At 38.3% G+C, this 20607-nt stretch overlaps 1 protein-coding gene across 4 annotated transcripts in view; it reads right to left on the bottom strand.

Annotated features, from left to right (window-relative positions):
- Positions 1-20575, bottom strand: part of myom2a (myomesin 2a) — a 49061-nt gene extending 28486 nt beyond the window's left edge. The window contains exons 1-15 of one of the 4 annotated variants that reach the window (XM_028462519.1): positions 20442-20575; positions 19408-19606; positions 14166-14261; positions 13109-13250; positions 10415-10569; positions 10076-10168; positions 7092-7180; positions 6964-7002; positions 6078-6242; positions 5705-5866; positions 4632-4773; positions 3651-3850; positions 3520-3573; positions 1690-1817; positions 88-271 (exon numbers count right to left, since the gene is read on the bottom strand). In XM_028462519.1, coding sequence (XP_028318320.1) covers positions 88-271; positions 1690-1817; positions 3520-3573; positions 3651-3850; positions 4632-4773; positions 5705-5866; positions 6078-6242; positions 6964-7002; positions 7092-7180; positions 10076-10168; positions 10415-10569; positions 13109-13250; positions 14166-14261; positions 19408-19580 — 1822 coding nt within the window. In that variant the 5' untranslated portion in view covers positions 19581-19606; positions 20442-20575. Of the gene's footprint in view, positions 1-87; positions 272-1689; positions 1818-3519; positions 3574-3638; positions 3851-4631; positions 4774-5704; positions 5867-6077; positions 6243-6963; positions 7003-7091; positions 7181-10075; positions 10169-10414; positions 10570-13108; positions 13251-14165; positions 14262-19407; positions 19607-20441 lie in introns of all 4 variants that reach the window. The other 3 variants (XM_028462595.1, XM_028462670.1, XM_028462761.1) reach the window with 3 other exon arrangements.
- Between the last annotated feature and the right edge of the window lie 32 nt (positions 20576-20607).

Genomic DNA, 20607 nt, shown 5'->3' with positions numbered 1-20607 from the left:
AGTCTTTAAAAGGTGTATATGTCCTCTGCTTGCTCGTGTTTAATGCAATAGTTTGAATATTGTCTGTGCGTTAGCTCCAGCTCTTACCATCTTCATCCATCTTTTGGATGGGCTCAGAGGGCGCCGAGGGCTCGCTGGAGCCGTACAAGTTGACAGAATACACTCGGAACTGGTACTTTTGCCCATCTTGCAAATCAAAAACTGGGTAGCGCGGCGAGTGCAGTTTGACTGCTGTGTTGATCCGCTGCCATGCTCCAGTGCCTGCTAAGCACTGAGGGAGAGTCAGGGGTCAGGGAGGGAGGAACAAGGTACAGCCATCTGCCACAAACTCATCGATGTGGCACAAACACGTGGAGAAAGTGTTGGGAACATTTGAAGGGTTGGATTAAGCCTAAAAACAGTAGAATGTTTGTGTTTTGTATTATTGGGGTTCACTTGGGTTTGATTCACTTTTAAGTTTGATTTTGTCATTTTGGTAATTTAGTGCAGGGAGACAAAAGAAAATGTAATACTACATAAAACAAGCCACATTTCTAATTACACTGCTAATGCTCCTTTGGATAAGACACTAGAACTGCAAAGAATCTATAGGATCAGTTCACAAAGTTAATTTCATTTTGGATTAAATTACAGCTTTAGTTTGGCTGACAAATAATTTTTGTGATAGTTTAACTAAAGAACCTTTTCACATGACAAACATTAGACAAAGAATAGATGGATGACTCAATGTCTGACAAAATTTAATAATTGACTTGTCAACAAATAAAAACAAGTTGAAGAATTTCAGGCCAATTTATCAAAACCAATTTAGTCCAATCAGTGATTTTGAGAATTACCTAGATCTCCCACAAATGAAGAGGAATAAACTAGGTTAGTCTACGAACGCGCTTCGACTTTTGTCAAGCAGCCAATAGTAATGCCCAAAACAGCTGATGAGACACTGGGTTTGTAAACAGATCTCTGATTGGCTGTAAAACAGCATCCTGCTCCTTGCATTCTAAAGCTTGAACACTGAGCCAATAGAAGACATAGAGGTCCAGTGTCCTCTCCAAACAGTTTGAATTACAATATGCTGAAAGGTTATGATGGATTTATGACCAAATGATGCCAAAAAACTTACATACTGCAGCTTTTATGCTTAGAATGGTCATAATTCTAAATGCGGGCATTTGCCAATCTCTAGGCCTGTACTACAAAAAATTGATTTTCTCTTATTGAGATCACTTCAGGATCAGCCCAGGGTTTTCTGTACTATGATGCTGGTTTAATTATTACCAGGATAAATCACCATGGTAACCTATTCGCTAAACCATACTTATTATGTTTATTCAACAGGACGGTACCCACACACAAACACATTTGCTGAGCAGAAAACCTCTGCACATTAGATGAAACTGACAAGACTGAAGATACTGATTTTGATGATATATTATCTAACATTTTATTACAGAGACTATTTTACATGTGTTGCTGTTGTTTATATAACGCTACCTATGGAACCCCAGCAATGCAATACACAATAACATCTAAGTGCTGTCATGTTTCTTTGCTTGTTGTCCCAATGAGGCATAAAAATACATGCAATCTTTTAAAACTCCAACCAAAGTGAGCTTATTTTATCTAGTGTTGACAGAATAAAGCGTCTGTACTGAGGGGCAAACTGAGGGCCTGAGGAGCAAAGACACGCACCTTCTCGATGATGTACCACAGTGGTGCTCGTCCACGAGGGCTGGGAGGCTTCCAGCTCAGCACCACATATGAGTGATAAATTTCTGACGCGTGCACGTCTGTGGGCTCACCAGGGATTGTAACGTAGCCTAGATTGGGAGTGAACGTGTTGAAGCAAAAGTACGTACATCTGCCACCATTGCAGAAGTCCCACCACATTTACTGTTGCTAAAATTTAAATCAATTTGATCAAATCTAATGGAGTTTACTTAGTAAAAAGTAGATGGAATATTTAGAGAAAAGAGTACATTTATAATTTAGTACAATTTAGATTGACGGTTACATATATTTATCCTCAAACTGAGAGATACCTTGATAGGACAAAATGAGTAATGTTTATTTAAAAGGTGTCTTATTGGCTAAGAGTTTTACAGATTAGCTTTCTATCTGTGGCTTTAACACAAGGGGCCTCCTTGTATAATTTCACTGTTTGTTTTGTCTGTTTATCACTATAAATAATCAGAAGGATGTCCTGATCTGATTATAGTGTCTGATATTGATCCTATATCATTTAAAAAAAGAAGGAAAAAAGATATCGGATACCGATACAAGCAGTCCAATCCAAATTCGCTCTAGCACTTCTATCAATAATTAGTTTTTTCTTATTACTGGATTTATTAAGGCTATTTCTCTATTTCTTTTAAATTGTAGAATATTCTTGTATTTAAGGTTAAAATGTGTGTAGCTCATTGGTTAATAATACATTTGTATAATGTTCTCATACCCACTCTTGCTCACTATTGTTTTCTGTTTGAGTAATGTCACTTGATCAAGCCTTTTTTTTTTTTTTTACATTAAACGCTACAAAACAAGCAAAAAAATATCTATGATCAGCGCTGATATTGTATAGTATTACTCAGTCTCAATAACTGTGTAAAATTGTTCAGAGATAATAAAAAGTTTGAAAACCTTTGAACAACATAGAAAGTGAAGTGTGTGAAGAATATAAAACTTACATTTTGGTCCTGTATAAATTCACAAATTTAGAAAATGTTGATGGTATAAACTTTTTTTTTTTTTTGGTGAAGGCAAACATGTTGGAAACCTAAAAGCACATCAGAAAACCAATTAGGATTAACACATTTTACCTGCAGTTCACAAGATAAACACGTAGGACTTCTACAACGGCACCATCTGTACTTTTACACAAAGCGATACATTGAATAGTTTCTTAAAGTTAAAATTTCAAAAGTTAAGTAAATTAGTATTTGAATTAAATCAATGGGGTAAAATTAATTTGGCAGTTTTTGGCACACGTAGGATGTAGATGAGAAGAAGTTTAATTAGGTAAGAAGAGCATTTTAGATGATTAAAAGGTGAAAGGAAGAGCTTGAGTTAGAGCAAGGAACGCAACACAACTGTTAAAAAAGGGTGACTCCAAAATGTTGTGCACGATTCACTTTGAAAAATGTGTCTTTAATTCTGTATAAGAAATTAGATCAGTTTCTAAGAAATCATGTATAACTATGATGAATATTTTATGTGAACCTTTGCTTGACGATGTGAAAAGAACATAAAATGAAGCATAATGTGGAACTAAAATCAGATCCTTGAGTTAAAGTTTACTGAAAACTTCCAAAACAAGGCCTAAAAGGGAGCTGTGGCATAACACATCGATGGACACCCAGAAAATAATTAAGATGCAGATTAGAAATATTATTGAGATTAACTTTGAGGATAAATGAGACACTTATAGCAGGGATGGGTGTTAGTACCCTGTGACATTGTGATGTTTAAAGGGAGTAGGAAATCAAACTCAGCTGACCCTGATGGGTCTCAACATTACTGTACCTTCCAAGTCATCATCCCTGATCACAATGTCGTACTTCCCTTCTATTTTAACCACTGTGGCAGGAAGGAACAACACAGATGCATTAGGACACCCTCTACTGCCCTGTGTTTGTATTTACCTTCCTCAGTACCTTGCAGCCTCTCATTCTCTGCAGCATCGATGGCGGTCACTCTGTCTGACTTGCGTGAAGGCCTGCTGATGCCCGTCTTGTTCACAGCTCTGACCCGGAAGTAGTAGGAGCTGCCGACACTCAAGCCGTGCACTGGGTATTTGCAAATGTTCACCGGAGTGTTGTTGCACTGCACCCAGGTGTCGGAGCCAGCTTCACACCTGCAGGTCCAACCCAGAGATACACAACACTGTGTAACAGTGAGGAAAGAAATAAACCTATGCAAGATTTGACTCATCTTAAAGGTATAGTCTGTAGTCCTGTTCAGAAACCCTCTCTGTTATTCTGGGTGAAATTATCATTCCACCCTTAGGGGCAGATTCACTAAGATCTGAAATAAAGGGTGGTAAACCAGGTGCGTCTCTAAATCCTTTGGTGACGCAGTTTCCTCACCTGCTGTGGGGAATTCACTAGATTGCAGCAATGATTAGTGTATGTGCAGAAGCGGTGGAGACCGCCCTAAATTAGCGTTTTGCTCGTTCAATGTGCAGACGTGAGTGCACAGAAGCACACAATGACATTTAAGGAAGTGAAATTGGAGACAAATGGACTTCTTTGTCTGCTGCACAAACATTTAATAATGTGCCTGCAGAGGTGACGATGACCACCCTCAGAATCCCATTGGCCACCCCAGTTGTAATCTCTATTGCAGGCCCAGCCCTAATTTGTAAATAGTAAAGTCATTCAACCTGGGTCACATTTAAAATTAGAATGGTTTTGGTTCAGCCCACTTAACATGAATTCAGGCCGTTTATGACCAACTTGATCATACTTGAGATTTCCACCCCGTTAATGATAATAATACTTATGATAACACAGACTTGAAATGACACAAAACTCATTCTCTGTCAGTCATTCATGTCTAATTATGCATTATTAATGTTTGTGTGCCAAGTCTGCTCTATTTAAAGACAGTGAGAGGTTTTTGGGGTGCTGACCCACCGATCTACAAAGTATCCGGTGATAGGCGCCTCATTGACAGTGTTTGGGGGTTTCCAGGCAACGAGGACATAGTCTGAGTTGACATCATAAGCCTTTACGCTCATTGGTGCACCAGGAGCTCCAGCCACAGAAGGGGCAGCATCTATGAAACACGGACATCAAATAGAAAGTGAAATGGGTCAGGAGTAATGTAAGCAAGGATGGAGGTAAAAAAAAAAAGACATAAAGGGTATAATTATTGTGATCCTTCTAGTTTAGACAAGGAAAAAAATGCTCAACAGGTCACTGTTGCTCCAGGGGCTTCTTTAGTCAATCATAGGTGTAGCTGCCGTCAGACATCCTCTCATAAAATGCAATTCATAGTTTTCATATTCAGTTAAAAAATAACATACATTTCAGAATTACACATAAATATTTCATATAGAACTTCAATAAATACATGAGTAATGATTCAGTTAATTAATATAGATATAATTCAATTATTTGGTTAAAATTATAGAGACACGAGGGGAGAACTTAATTTTTTGTTTTGTTTTGTTTGTATTCTTTATTGTGTTGCTGGGGGTAATAAGTAGCTGTGGCACAACATGATGGAGTGTCTGAGAGAAGTTGATAAAATCATATCTAAAGTTGTCATTTAAGAAGAAGACTTCAGCTTTATTCCCTTGGAGTTGATGCGGCCAATGAGGTATTTCATTTGTGAAATGTGTAAAATGGGACTTTTTGTGAGTTAATTTAAGTTTAGTATTTTAATTTCTTAGTTCTGATGGCATTGGACATGTAAAGACATGTTGATAAATGGCTGTTAAAACCTGAGAACAATGCTGAGCCTTGGTTGAACTCGCAAGGAGTAACTATAAGTATGACTTATGTAAATTAAAAACATTTATGTAAATTTTTTTTTAAAAGGCCTTTATATTTAACATTTTTAGACTTTCCTCACATATGTTCCTGCGTTTGAAAACCTACAGTTTCTACATCATTGGCTAAATTATAATTTTTCATTTGTTAATGGTTAATAGAAAGAGCAGCCTAGGAGTAGTGCCTTTAGTTATACTGTGTCAATGTCTCACCTGAGACAAACAGGTATGCGCTGTGCTCAGCAGTGCCATCCTTTGTAAAGATGCGTAGAGTATAAAGGCCCTCGTCGTCCTTAGCCAGGTGAGTTAGGGTCAGGCGGGCGGAGCCTCCACACACTGACATCTCTGCCAGGTTACCCTGATGCAGGAGTTTGTCTTCAAGCACACAAAGGAAAGAATGGGCTGAATGTGAATAAGAGCAGTCAGTGCCATACAGGAACTGATAAAATGAACTAATAAGACTTGAGTTATCAGCTGTATGGGTTACTTAACAATAGCATGAGTATCCCCACCCGTTAGAAACCAGTTAGTGTAAACGTATTGTTCTACTCCCACAATGGACTGAAAAAATTAAGGGATGTCTGACCATCTCTGTACCACTGGGCAAGGGGCGGCACGTTGGGGAGGTCAGGGACGACCACCATGCTGCACACCAACGAGATGGAGCCACCCTCCACACCAAAAGTCACAGTGAACCTGTCAAGTAGGGTGACCTCCAGCTTACTGGCATGGATCTCAGTCAGATGTGGCACTGGATGAAAAAAGAATAAAAACATCCTCAGCAGCTACATCTCATGTGTGTACACCTTTAGGAAGATTCAAAGACTAATGTTGTAAATGGAAGTGATAGATGTGGTTTTAATTAGGGAGGCTAAACAAGAAGTTGATACAAGTCCTGATATTGTGAGATGTAAGCTGAATAGGTTAGTGGAAGAGTGTGCTGGATATTCAGTGATATTGTACATTTAATGCACATTTTTTTCGCATAAACTAGGACTTCATTTGAAAAAGGTTGTTGGTGAGGGATAAGGTAAGAGTAAGAGTTCAATTTGGTGATGATGTAGAGCTAGGTGTTATCTGCATAGCAATAGACATGAACATAAAATATTCAACACTAATCAAGACAAAATTATATCATGTAACAATCTCTATAACAATTTTAGAGTTAATCTATTAAGTAAACTCTTCTTTTTATTACTATCCTTGTAAAAGGAATCATCTCTTGTTTTTGGGAATGTTTTAAAGTGTCTCATTTGGTCATCTATTCATGTTCCTATATAAACTTCACATTGTTAATTCTAAACAGATTTTTTCTTAACAGAACATGTCTTTACTGTGGAAATCGCAATCTCTTATTATGAATGTAGATGTAGAGGTTCCACTCAATAAGAAGGGCAGTTTGTAGATTCCAAGTGTTTAATTTGTAGGTGGAACTGACGTCCTTTCCCATTAGTGAGGATACACAGTCTTACCTAGTCCAAGATGGGAGAACTCTCCTGCTCCTGCTGGTCCTGTGAAGACCAAAAAGATTGAGGTAAAATCAATCATAGTTACTATAACTGTCTTGGCGAAATGGAGGTTTAATAAAAGAGAGGCTCACTCTTCACAGTAACTGTAGCCTTGCTGGTAGCGGTGCCATGTGGGTTAGTGGCGACTGCACTGTACTCAGCAGTATCACTAACAGCACACCTGCAGAGTCAGGAAAAGACGAAACAAGTCAGTGACAGTAGCCATTTGGGTTCATAGCTACAGAAAGACTTCACACAGGACAAGCTAGTGGGTTAACTTTAGAGTGCTGCAGCCACACTAAAATAAATCAGAGCAAAAAATAATTTTATTGTCCTTTTATAGCTGTTGGCTGTTTGCCTTAAAAATGTGAAAGCCTATGCTGATGTTACACATAAGTATCAATCTTGCATTAATAGTACAGTTGATTATGATGATGGTCATGCAAAGGCATTGTTTGTAATCTTTACTAATAATCTATTGCTCTTATTTTGCGTGTTACAGTTTGCATGTTTTTCCCATGTACAGTTTCCTCTAACAATCCAAAAACATGCATTATAGACTATTAGCCTCTAAATCACCCTTAGAAATGAAGTAAACTACTATATTTATTTGCATGCAAATAACAGGGGCATCATGTTTGTTGATGGTGCTGATGTCTGCTATAGGACAGGCAGCAGTGGAGGGTTAAGCAGGTAAAAGAAGAAACAAAACAACCAACAGACGGATGAACAAATGAATGATTGATTGATTACTTTAAACATATTCTTTAGGTAATATACAGGTACAAAGCACAGGCTGAAGCACAGGCTGAAAATATTCCTCAAAATGTTACAGGTAATAGAAATGAATACTCTAATCCAGTGGGTCTTAACCTTTTGGAGGTACTGAAGCCTTCAAGTTTCATGAGTAAACCCTTTGTATTGGAAAAGTAAAATACGATATTTTTTTAAAAACGTTTTTTTTATATTTTCTCATAATTTACCCTGACACCCATTCCTGGGCCCATTGTTCTGCTTTGTTCAAAATATGTTGAATATATATATATATATATATCTCATTTTCCTTCAAGCTCGGGTCCTCTACCAGAGGCCTGGGACCTTGAGGATTCTGCGCAGTATCTTTGCTGTTCCAAGCACTGCACTTTTCTGGACCGAGATGTCCAGCAAAGTGCAGTAGAGATCCTGGGATCTGTTGTAGCCACTCTTCCAGTTTATGGGTCACTGCCCTGAGTGCCCCGACGACTATGGGCACCACTGATGCCTTCACCCTCCAGACCTTCTCCAGCTCTTCTCTGAGCCCCTGGTATTTTTCTAGTTTCAAATGTTCCTTTTTCCTGATGTTGCAGTCACTCGTATTGATATGTCAACCACAACGGCTTTCCTCTGCTCTTTGTCCACCACCATTTCTGTCCGTCTGTATCTGGAAGTCCCACAGGATCTTAGCTCGGTCATTTTCTACCACCTTTGGAGGTGTTTCCCACTTTGACCTTGGGGATTCCAGCCCATACTCTGCACAGATGTTTCTGTACACTATGCCAGCCACTTGGTTATGACGCTCCTTGTAAGCTTTCCCTGTCAGCATCTTACATCCAGCAGCTATGTGCTGGATTGTCTCAGGGGCCTCTTTGCACAGTCTACACCTGGGGTCTTGTCTGGTGTGGTAGATCTGGGCCTCTATTGCTCTGGTGTCAAGGCCTGCTCCTGTGCAGCCACGATGATTGCCTCTGTGCTGTCCTTCATTCCAGCTCTGTCTAGCCATTGGTATGATTTCCTGATATCCGCCACTTCAGTTATGTTTAGGTGGAACAATTCGTTGGCCGTAGCCGCTTTCCTTCGAGGTTGCCATTTGCTTGTGGGATTCTGAGGTACTTGTAACTGTTCTCAATGTCTGCTATTGTTCCCTCTGGAAGTGAGACCCCTTCTGTGTGGACTACCTTCCCTCTCTTAGTCACCATCCGACAACACTTCTCTAGTCCAAATGACACCCCAATGTCTGCGCTGTAGATCCGGGTGGTATGGATCAGTGAGTCTACGTCTCGCTCATTCTTAGCGTACAGCTTGATGTCATCCATGTAGAGGAGGTGACTGATGGTGGCCCTGTTCCTGAGTCAGTATCCATAGCCAGTCTTGTTGATTATTTGGCTGAGGGGGTTCAGGCCTATGCAGAACAGCAGTGGGGACAGGGCGTCTCCTTGGTGTATGCCACATTTGATGGAAACTTGTGGAATTGGCTTGCCATTGGCCTCAAGGGTGGTTTTCCACAACCTCATCGAGTTTGTGGAAATAATAATAATTTATCTTATAATGAACTACGTTGTCATGGAAATGTGTTGTGTGTAACACATCTTTACTGTGCTGAACCCCTGAGACTGACTGAATGAACCCCTGGGGTTCAATCGAACCCAGGTTAAGAACCACTGCTCTAATTTCTTATTCTCATTATCTGTGTGCTATTTCATAAACTTTAATTTAGAATAATAATATATTCTATCAGAGGATAACGTCTCAATAAAATACTTTAAAATTATTTATATGTGCTTCAATTTAAAATTGAAGCACAGGCCTAGTTTTCGCTCTTCTCTTAAAAACTCAGTAAAAATGTGTAGAAAGAAAGCAGTGATCAAACTGAAGAAATACAAAGAAATATGACATTGACCCTCTACGTTTTCTATAAAAACAGTCAGAAAAATCAGTATTATCAAAGATGTAATCTGTTAAACAATCCTGAGTTAAACTGAAACCTCTTTTAAAGAACAGTGTCTTCAATACCCTTGAAATGTCATCACAGTGTAAAGATATTCAGGCAGAGGCAGTGAGCATGTAGTGGAAGGAATTCATGGATCAAATGACACAAAGGTCAGCAGTTTGACACCAACAGCTGAGGCAACTTCAAGATGACGAAAAGGAGCCGGCTGAGCCCTAATGACCCCCCAAATCTCTACTTTCCCCAGTCAGACAAAGACAAGCCTAGTAGCAAAGTCTCTCAGTCTATAGGCCTTGGTTTTTGAACAAATAACTAATATCCCAAATTTCCAAGTACTGAGGTACAATTACTTGCACGTTCGTGGTTACCCACCTGCTAATAATCAAACTGTGGACTCCATACTTGTTTTCAATCTTGTACTTTGCTGGAATACTAAGCGGATCAACTGGCACGCCTCCTTTGTACCTACAAAAAATCAAAATGAATGATCAGAACTGGCCTCATCACAAAACACAAGCATTTTGTTTTACCAAGTTGACTGTTATATATGCTTTATTAGGTTTTTATCCTGTTGCAGCCAACGCTTGACCCACACGATACACAGTTTTTCCCCTTACTTACACTCCTTGTCAATGTGTGTAAACCTGTTAAATAAAAACCTTTACATTTAAAAATATCATTCAAAATGAAGAAAACATATGTTATTCTGACCATTGGACAATAGGCCTGGGGTTTCCCTCTACGGTGCAGAAGAGCTTGACTTGCATCTTCTCCCACACAGTATGGGGCCGCAGGGCCACCAGGAAGTCCGGCATTTTAGGAATATCATCCAGAAACTCTGGCCTCTTTCTCATCAAGTTCTTAACCTGCAGAAGTGAATATTTACACAAAACTGAGTGATTTCCTTGCAAAAGCAAGCTCCTTACTGTTTGAGTAGATTTAAACAGCTGAAGTGTTGGGGTCAAAGACAGTGGTTTGTTTTGGACACATTCTATACTGTATAGTGAAGGTGGGACAATATATTGTGTTACAAGATATAGCGATATTAAAATGTCACAAGATGTATTGTTGAGGGGGTGGGGGGCAGACAAGAACATCCACATGATTTACCATAACATAACATAACATCAAATTGTTATGGTTTGTTTTTACTTTTTATATTCCTATTTCCTATAGTTGAAAAGGTCAAAGCCAGAATAAGTGTGTAGGTCTGTGCTGACTTAAAGTCAAATAAAAGGCATACAGTAGGTTATTTTTTCAACTGCAATTCTTTTTTTGTCTTTTTTTCTTTTCAAAAAATATTGTATCGTGAGCCCAACATCGTCTATTGTGTCTTATTGTGAACTCACCCAGATAGCACGCATACGTCTCACCGATGTCGGCCTCAGATCGTGTGTCGGCATTCTACTCCTAATGCGTCATTGTGTGTGTGTTTTTCCCCCCAAATTGGTGATACCTCTTATAAAATTGTAGAACTGTAAATTGTCACTTCCATGAAGCTGTTTTTGTGCTGAGGCTCTTTTGGCTATGCTGCTGAAAATACTTTTATGATCATGAACTGTGTCTCTCTTTGTTTTGTCCACACATGATAAGCTATTTAGTGGTAGTATATTGTTTTTTGCAGTGTATTCTCACACACCTGCTATTTAATATACTGAAAGTTGTATGATTTCTATTTTCAATATTTGCCAACAAAAATGGTCTGATATAGTAGGTTCATCATATTTAAAGGTGCAGTCTGCAACTCTTATAAAAGTGACTTTTTGTCATATTTGCTATTGCTGTCACTATGTAAGGACAGCTTTAAATCAAACTAGCAGTTTTTGTGCGTGCAGCAGCCTCCGTGTGGCTGCTGTAAGTGACAATGTGTTGTTGCTGAGGTGTGTGTACATAGAGAGAGAGCGAAGCGCTGCAGTAATATGCTTTTAACAGAGCATGCTATATTACTGTGATGTTGCTGTCGGGCTAACTGGGGGTTTCCACTGGATACGTCTCCGCAGCACTACGGCACCGATCTGGTTTTGCCCCGCTGGCCGCCGTCCGGTAATCCCCACCGGTTGCGTTTTGAGTGAACCACGGTGCACTCCGGTTGGAAGACTGTGACGTCACGAGACAGAGCAGTTCTCATGATATTTATATAATTGCGCGAGAACGCAGTTAAAGGTATGTGTTATAAACGCAACAATAAACAGGTCAGTGTTCCTAACGAAGGAGAACAAGAAGGTTGGACTCTCTGGATTTGTCATAGCCACATTTTTTAGCAACAGCCAACAGAGAAGAGATAAAACGGAATATGTGCTTAATTTCCTGTTTAGCTTCATTTGCTCTGTGCTGATTGATGCGTCGTCCTCCGCCAGATATACGCAGGGCTTCTATTTCTGGCGGAGGGCACCGGACTACGGCAGCTGGAAAGGAGCAGACACGCATCGCAGCACTGCAGCAGACCCGGTGGAAATTAACACATAGACTAAAATGGAAATCTATCAACTCCGGTGGCGTGGCGGTGACATCACGCAGCAGAGCCCCATACAGTGGAAATTGGGGGTTACGTTAGCTTGTTAGCTCCTCTGAGGGAGGGACTTTGAGAAGTTTGGAGGCAGAGCAAGAGAGCAGTGGGGAGGGAGGGGAAGAGAAGGATCTGAGAGTGGCGGACTGCACCTGTAAGGTTATGTTTTAAATACAAAAATACAAATCAATATATAAATTCAATGTTAATCAGTCAGATACAAGAGAGGATTGTCAGTCTTACAGTAAGAACACACACAGTGTCATCAGCATATTTGTCCTGCAATATATTCTCCTGAGGCTTACTTGAAGAAGAGGCTTTAATGGTAATGTGATAGAGGATATACATTTTTAAATACCGTAACTCAAAATTAAAACCTAAATTCTATGGTTCTTTGATTCTAATGTCATGAGTCATTTTACCTGAAACAAGTTTCCTAAACTATCCACTTTTTTTTTTTCAACAACCACATCTTTAAATAAAGTTAGAATTACTTTGTGTTTTAGTTTCACATATAAAGCTAGAATAAAACCAGCTTATTCCTCCACCTGTTCTTAAGTATATTTAACACAAAGTATAGGAGCTTAAAAGCCAAAAAAGTGTATTTCTATGTAAGTTTAAATACTTTTGATTTAGTCTTTGTCCATCTCGTATACATGTGCAGTTTACATTTAGACAAGAGGATGCTTTAAGTTTTATTGTTCAATATTTCAGAGAAGCAATCACACAGAAACAATGTATTTACATAGTAAGCAGTTCTTCACAGTAATTGTATGTATTGAACTATCAGTCTTATGACTGATTTCACTGTTTCCTTTTAAATTGGACCAAGGAATGTTCAATCCTCTAAAAACAAGAGTAAAAGTGTGCTATGACATGATGACGGCAGAGCAACTAACCTCTATTTGGATAGCAAGACTCTCTACTTGAGCCTTAGTGACCATCCTCATCCTGTGGATCTCCTCCTGAATCACAGCAAGTCCTTTACCAACATTGGTGCTCACTCTTTGGTACTCCTCGGTACCCTGCTCCTCAGCAGTCCTAGCGACACAGAAATACAACATTCACATGTAGAAATGAGATTTCAATTGCAGTTAAGTTCCCTAACAAGATCCACAAGCTCTCCTGATTTATAGTTTCAAGTCAACCAACAATCATATTGCCTTATTCTACAATTGAGAATAAATCTTGAAATATTTTCAAGCAGTACTTTTGGGAGCAGGGCTTTTAACCTTAAAGGTAGGGTAGGTGATTTTCGAAAGCTAGAAGGATTTTTAATGTAGCTTCCCCGACGGCTCCGCCTTTCCCCCCTCCCCTCTGTGCTCTGTCTCAATCACATGCATGTGCATAGCTGCTGCAGAAGAGGAGCTCAGCTCATCGCTTGTATTGTGCAGAAACTTTGTTTTCTCATGTCTCATTTAGCACTAAGTAAACAATAAACTTTATCATTATATGTTAAAAAATGTGACCAAAAACTCTGTTTTAACTCTGTCAGCAGTGACGCGCTTTCAGTGTGAGCTCGTGCATGCGAGGGGTCAGGGAAACAGGGAAACGTTTTGTTTTTTTCCATTAGTTGAAGTTATTATAGGCATACAGATGCTACAGTTGACAGATTTTCTTAGTTCTTTTTTCAGAGCACATAAGATCTTAATTTCTGTCAGGACATAAAGACAATTTCAATCAAAAAGTGTATCTGGAGAAAATCGCCTACCCTAGCTTCAAACTGAACCTACTATGTAAAGTGTCTTGTGTTTCAGTACATGAATATAAGTGATGATTTGACATAATCAGTTTGTTTCAACAAATACTGCAAAGCTGCTTTAACTAAAAACTAAACATTTAAAATGATTATTACTAACAGTTGGAAAGAAGAGATGTGCTGGTTGGGCATTGGTCAGTGCAGTTGGCCTTACACCTAAAATAGCCTGAACATGACAGTAGATTGTGGAAACTCACCTCTGCCGGAACTGCGGTATGGTATAGGCTGGTTCTGCCATGTCCTCAGTGGCATGGACCTGCGCCTGGCTCACAGAGTGAGAGCGAGATTTCCTACTGAGGGAAAAGTTCAGCATTAGGAGAGTGTCCAGAAAAACACCACTGCGATTGACTCTGCTTTGTTGTTGGAGAAGCAGCTGTAAGCGTTACAGGCATATAATGCAGAAATGCATACAATTCATTTACATTACCTAACCCTGACTTGTTTATTTACACACAATTTTGTCCTATTAGAATCATTCTTTTGTAAATTGAAGACATGCGAAATTAAGTTTTTACCAATTATGTAGCTACTTGTTTTCCAAAGAACACGTTTTCTAAATACATCATCAATAACAAAATCTCAAATATAGATTGATTTACACTCGTGTTAATTTTGTCAGCAAATTGTGATTTCGTTTTAGTCATAATCTTTTGACTGAAATGCAACTTAGTTTTAGTCATAATTTAGCCATTAAGACTCTTTTAGTTAGAGTCTAGTTTTAGTCAACTAAATCTGTTAGAGATATTGTTGACTAAAATATGAAAGCATAAGAGTGGATGCATCTTTTAAAGATTCAATTATCATTGATAACCTGATCTTGAATGGTATTAATGTTTGTAAACACACAGACATTTAATGTGATCAATACATAAGACCACATGATCACATGAGTTCTGACTGGATTTCATTCCATGTGACAAAATATTAGTTTTGTTTTTATTAGTTGATGAAAATATGAATATATTTTGATTTAGTTTTTTTGTCATTAATTTCCTTTTCGTGATTAGTCATAGTGCAGTTATTGTTGACGAAAACTGACATTTTTTTGTTGTTGACAAAATTAACGCTGATTTACACACACAGCACTATCATTAATTAGTTAAAGCCAAATTTATTTTTAAGTAGTAAGGGATGTCCCCAAATTTACTTATCTACTAAAATAGCACGTGTGGTGAGTTTATCCACTACGCAATTAACTTGCAAAACGTCATGAATTTCCCTGACACTCTGGGGCTCCCAACGCAATCTCAGCTTCAAACGTCTGCCTCAGATGTAGGTCAGGATCAAGTGGTCTGAAGCAGCCTTCTAACATAAGCAGGTGTTGTATGACAACATGGCTGCTTTATAGGAGATAACTCAGTGATCTGTACCCTACATTCTACGTGGTGGCTACAACATGGACAATCCAAGTCATGGCTTTGCATCATTAACTGTGAAGCAAGCCAGAAAAGTCACGTACTTCTATGCATTAGAGACAAGTGAGATAGTCTGCACTAATGAACAACAAAATAAGGGTTCAAGGGAGTCAAGTTTGGTAACAGTTCCAGCGTATCCTTATGTTGGATTGTGTGTAGTTTTAAAGCATTAGTGAAAAAAAAAATATGTAAAAAAGAAGAAAGGTAATTTACATTAAAAGTACTATAAGAAAACATTAAAAGTACTTTTAAAGGGATCCTCCACTGTTTTTACAAATATGGCCTAAAACCTTAGAAATGTCTTTATTAGAAGATCTATGCCAAACAAAACGCATTATTTTGCACCAAATTTGTTTTATTAACTTTTAAAGTTTCCCGTTTAAGAGCCTGTGCGCCGCCATGTTGAAATGACGTCATTGATGACGTGATTAGCCCCTTTTAGTCCATTGAGTTCTATAGGAAGTGAAGCATTCAGGATCATTTAGCAGATTTTTCAGTCAAAATGACAACTTGTGCTGCTTTGTGTTGCTCTAAAAACCAGTAAAAGTTAAAAAAAAGTCAATATAAACCTCTTTTGTTTACCGAAATTCTAAATTAGACGGCACGAAGAAGAGAAGAAGAGCAAAGAAATTTTTAGAGCAACCCAAAGCAGCACAAGTTGTCATTCTGACTGAAAAAGCTGCTAAATGATCCTGAATGCTTCACTTCCTATAGAACTTAATGGACTAAAAGGGGCAATTTGTGCCATCAGTGATGTCAGTTCAACATGGCGGCGCACAAGGTAAAGTAGTCCCATTTTTAAAAGTTAATAAAAAGAATATGGTTAAAAAATAAGATAATGCTAGATAATGTTAGGCATAGATCTTTTAATAAGGACATTTCAATGGTTTTAGGCCACATTTGTAAAAAACTGGAGGATCCCTTTAAGAAGGTACACCTGTTTACCTGCTGGTCAAATATTCAACCACATGGCAGCAAATACATGTATGTGAGTATCAGTGTTGAAAAGAAGGGTAATTTAGGTGCATTTGAGCAAGGCATGTTTGTAAGCGCAAAACATGACAGTAACAGTAAAACAGCCCAGAAGATTTTGGGAATAGCAGAGCTCAGCTGGCTGTAGATCAGATTAGTCTAAATCTCTTCCTGGTCAGCCACTATATTCAGTATTATTTGGATGTCAACCTGCTTTACTACATCTGAATGTGAAAGGCAGGCCTTTTCTAGGGCTACATGTAGATCAGAGATGGACAACTTTTATCACATAGGGAGCCACAAAAAATGTAAATGTCCGCTCCGAGGACCATGTAATAAATTATTAATTTGAACCATTTTACAGGTTTTTGTCTGTTTTGCTGCAGTTTTGTTTGTTCACTGAACCATTTTGTGTATTATTGTTGACACTTTATGTATTTTTGAAGTTGTTTTTAGGTGTGGGGGATAGGTGCTCTCCAGGAGCAAATCTCAAATATGAGATAGCTATCATGAATCTCAATACCCACTCGTCCCAGTCAGGGTATCCAGAAGACCATATAAATAACCCTGATATTCGCTAAACCTGGACATATGAAAAAGTGCAGCCTGAATTAAGTTGTAAGAACGTGGAAAATATGTGGCACTTGTTGGACCCCTAAATACCACTTGACCGTGTCTATCCCAACAAAAACGTAGCATTATTGTTACTTAATGCAGGAAAGATGAATATTTTGAAGCTTAAATAATCTAATTATTTCTGTAGTCCACTGTTCTCCAGTCACCATATCTTTATGCAATGGAGCACCTTTAAGAAGTGGTGAAGGCTCAAAACAAAAATAATCCAACATACTGTAAAGTCTGTCCAATTGGGTGGACAGTGAGTCCATATATTAACTCCAGATAAATTAAGCTTAATACTCAATTCAGCACTCTCGTCATTGGTATATACGTTAATAGTGATTATTTCAGGTTGAAAAAGCCGGATCCACACCAGTAAAACGCAACAAAAAGCTTTGAGCGGATCTAAATCATAAAAAAACCAGCAAGACTATCCTATTGTAAGAAAGCAGCACTTTTTGGGTAAATGTTTTCAGAAGCATGTTATTGCATAAATACATGTCTCATGATTTAAAAAATTTAAAAAACAGTAGAATCTTCAGGCAGAAGCTGTGGCATCAGTAGACTGAGAAGAACTGTCTGTGGTCCTGATCCTGTTTAGGACTTTCTCTTCAGCTTATGTAACCAAACACTTGGTGTTCACAGTATTCTTTTCACACCCTCTCTGGGTTCATTTCCTGTCTACAGGTATTACCTTTTCAAGGAATTAAGCATATTTTAAAGACTGATGTTCTACAAAGAAAATTATAATGCAACATCTCCCCCATCATACTGATATACCATGAAATGGCAGACATACACCAGAATCATAGCGTTAAACTATTTGCCTTTACAATATGGGACAGTAATTAAATATGGTTGAGTTTTACATATGACTGTGGTTATGAAACCATACTTTTTTTTTTTAAATAACAGAATGTTCATGTTCATACAGAGGAGGTATACTTTAGACATATCAGAATCATAGCACCGGCCATGTGTGAATTTCAATATGATTACACAGCCCTAAGACACATGCACTTATCTGAGGAGTTATAATAACTTTATAACTACATGACATTTCACAAACCTAAGCTGGTCAAGAACTGTTAACATGCTATTCATAAGACTCTATATATGTAGTTACATACAATACATTAGTTTTTTGTCAAATTGGTTTATTTTTGTCTCTAAAACATTTCAAAAGTCTGAATAATGGAGTCATATTTTTTCTAAATACAGTAACAAATGCAGATGCATCAAAGGCCAATCTAAGGGCGGACAGTGAGAATTGAACAAAAACTGGCACCAAATCTTTAATAACTTTTATAACTTCATTCGTTTTTTGAAGATTTGTACTTCCTTTGGGGCTGGATTAAATATAAAGAAATAAAGCTGTGCAATAGTTTGTCTTCGAAGACATAAGACTGAGAAGCTGTTTGTATGGATGGAGGAATCCTATTCGAAAAGTTTAGAGTTTTTTTATTAACCCTTGCATCATTTTTTAACCATAACGATAAGGTTTCTAATGTTGTATGTTTTATTCTAACTGTTAATTCTGGGTATTAAGGTGTAGGCATTTTTTTTGGGAAATTGTCAATGAAAAACATTTTGAGCTTTTGGCACTTGGATGAAAACATTCAAAGTTATTTTGCCAACCAAATTCGTGGAGGTGTACTTGTAAAAGTCCAAGTTCAAAAGAAACAAGATACATTTTGAATAGGTAGCCTATGTACATGTTGTGATTCAGTTGCTCATGGTTAAAACCAGACAGGGATGAATGAAAAGAAGAGTTAAAGTACTGAAATAAAACATCTACAGTAGGTGGCGATATGCACCATTTCAAGTTGGTTGCAACACGCCAATAACAAGAAAGAAGAAGAAGAAGAACGGTTTCAACCTGTGTCTGAAGTTACGTAAAGCAAATGCATCTAATCCAGGCGTGTCAAACTCAAGGCCTGCGGGCCAAATGCGGCCCACCACAGCATCCAATTTGGCCCGCAGGAGGATTTTGTAAAGTAGAAAGTACAAATTACATTGAAAAATTCAATCAATATTATATGAGTTTTAGATTTCTCAGTTCCTCCAAAATTCAATCAAATACCACAATATATGCGAGGGCTGGCCATTTTCATCATTAAATGATTGTAGTCATTTTAAATTCTAAATTGTCTGCGAAAACTCCCAATTATTTTTAAAACTGCAATTTCTTGCAAGTATTCCCACACAATTCCTCCATATTACATTGTAATTTTTGAGACAACTGGGTTGTGTGCATTATGTACATGTATACTAAAATGAGTTTGACACCCCTGATCTAATCCTACAGCTCGATCTCTGCTTTGCACAAATGGCAGCCAGCGTGGAAGTATACAGAAGAGCAGCAGCGATAGAAACAGCTCCACTCAGGCTTGTCTGTGAGCAAATGCTTTCCACATATTATCTTTATCCCTACCTTGAGGTGAGGCAAGAGCAGGGCCTTTGAAAGCAGCTGCTGAATGTCTGAATGTCACCTCCATACCTTTCAACCTGTTTCTTGACAACACGCTTAGTGTGATGAATAGCATAATCAGTTTTGACCTGGCTCCCATGCTTCCTCTTATACCAAGGTATGACTTTGGAAGCCATGACAGGAACACTTCAAGGAGACCCGGCTGAGATCAACAGGGGGAGGGGGAAGACCAGACATGTGTTAGCCGCATGTTCAAAATGACAATGTGTGTTGTTTTTACTTTTACTGTTACAGCTGTCTTTGTGACACAAAGACACTGAAGTCTTTTCAGTTAAAACAGCCTAATGGATATTAACAACTTATGCATGTAACGTGTGTTAGGTTTTCAAGTCAAACATATATTGTAATATTTTAGTATTAGTGATGATAACACATCCATTCTAAAGGAAATTATGCATTAGTCCAGGATTCATTAACATTAAAACAGCCCCAGTGTATTAGTAACACTCAACTTAAATGGTGCCCTTACAACCTCTTACAGCTCAGCTATGAATAGCCTGCTGTTAACTGCCTGGTCCATGATAGAGGAAAAGAGCCAATAAGAGTTATGATCAACAGTGCACTCTTTTAATTATTTACTCATTTAACTAAACTGGAGAGAATAGGTCATTTAAGCTCTACTGCTTCTTACCAATTGAACAATTGAAGACTAACTCCTCAACCACCTGTCATATTTGACAGTTTCTAGTCTGGATAATTATGTTTTCATTCTGGAGAAATAATTCTTTCTGCACAGCCATAGTTAATCCCAAGTCTGTTTAGCTGACAAAGTTTGGATAAGAGGGTCAGCAACCTCATAATGCCTCGGTATGTAATGAGGCGCTGCTAATGGAGTTTTTTACACAGGAGACACATTATCTGGAGCCATTTATTACAGCAACTCTTATCTACTGTCTCTGGATAAACAACACACCACTCTCCAAAGTAACCAAGAGAATAAACCATAAAAAGAAAATCAAAATTAAGCAGAGACTCACCCCAAGAGATCAAAACAGCGCAAAGCCGAGGCAGACCAGCCTGATGCCACTTGGGAAGCACTTGCTGATGGTAACAAAAATATTACCCTCTCACTGGAGGAATGCTGTTCCTCTTCCACCCCATGTATGGAGGCACTTCAGACTATATATAGCAATAACTCCCCAA

Source organism: Gouania willdenowi, chromosome 1 (assembly GCF_900634775.1).
Source record: "Gouania willdenowi chromosome 1, fGouWil2.1, whole genome shotgun sequence".
Lineage (NCBI taxonomy): Eukaryota > Metazoa > Chordata > Actinopteri > Blenniiformes > Gobiesocidae > Gouania > Gouania willdenowi.
The sequence above is the reverse complement of the archived record's forward strand: the minus strand, read 5'-3'. Positions and strand labels throughout refer to the sequence as shown.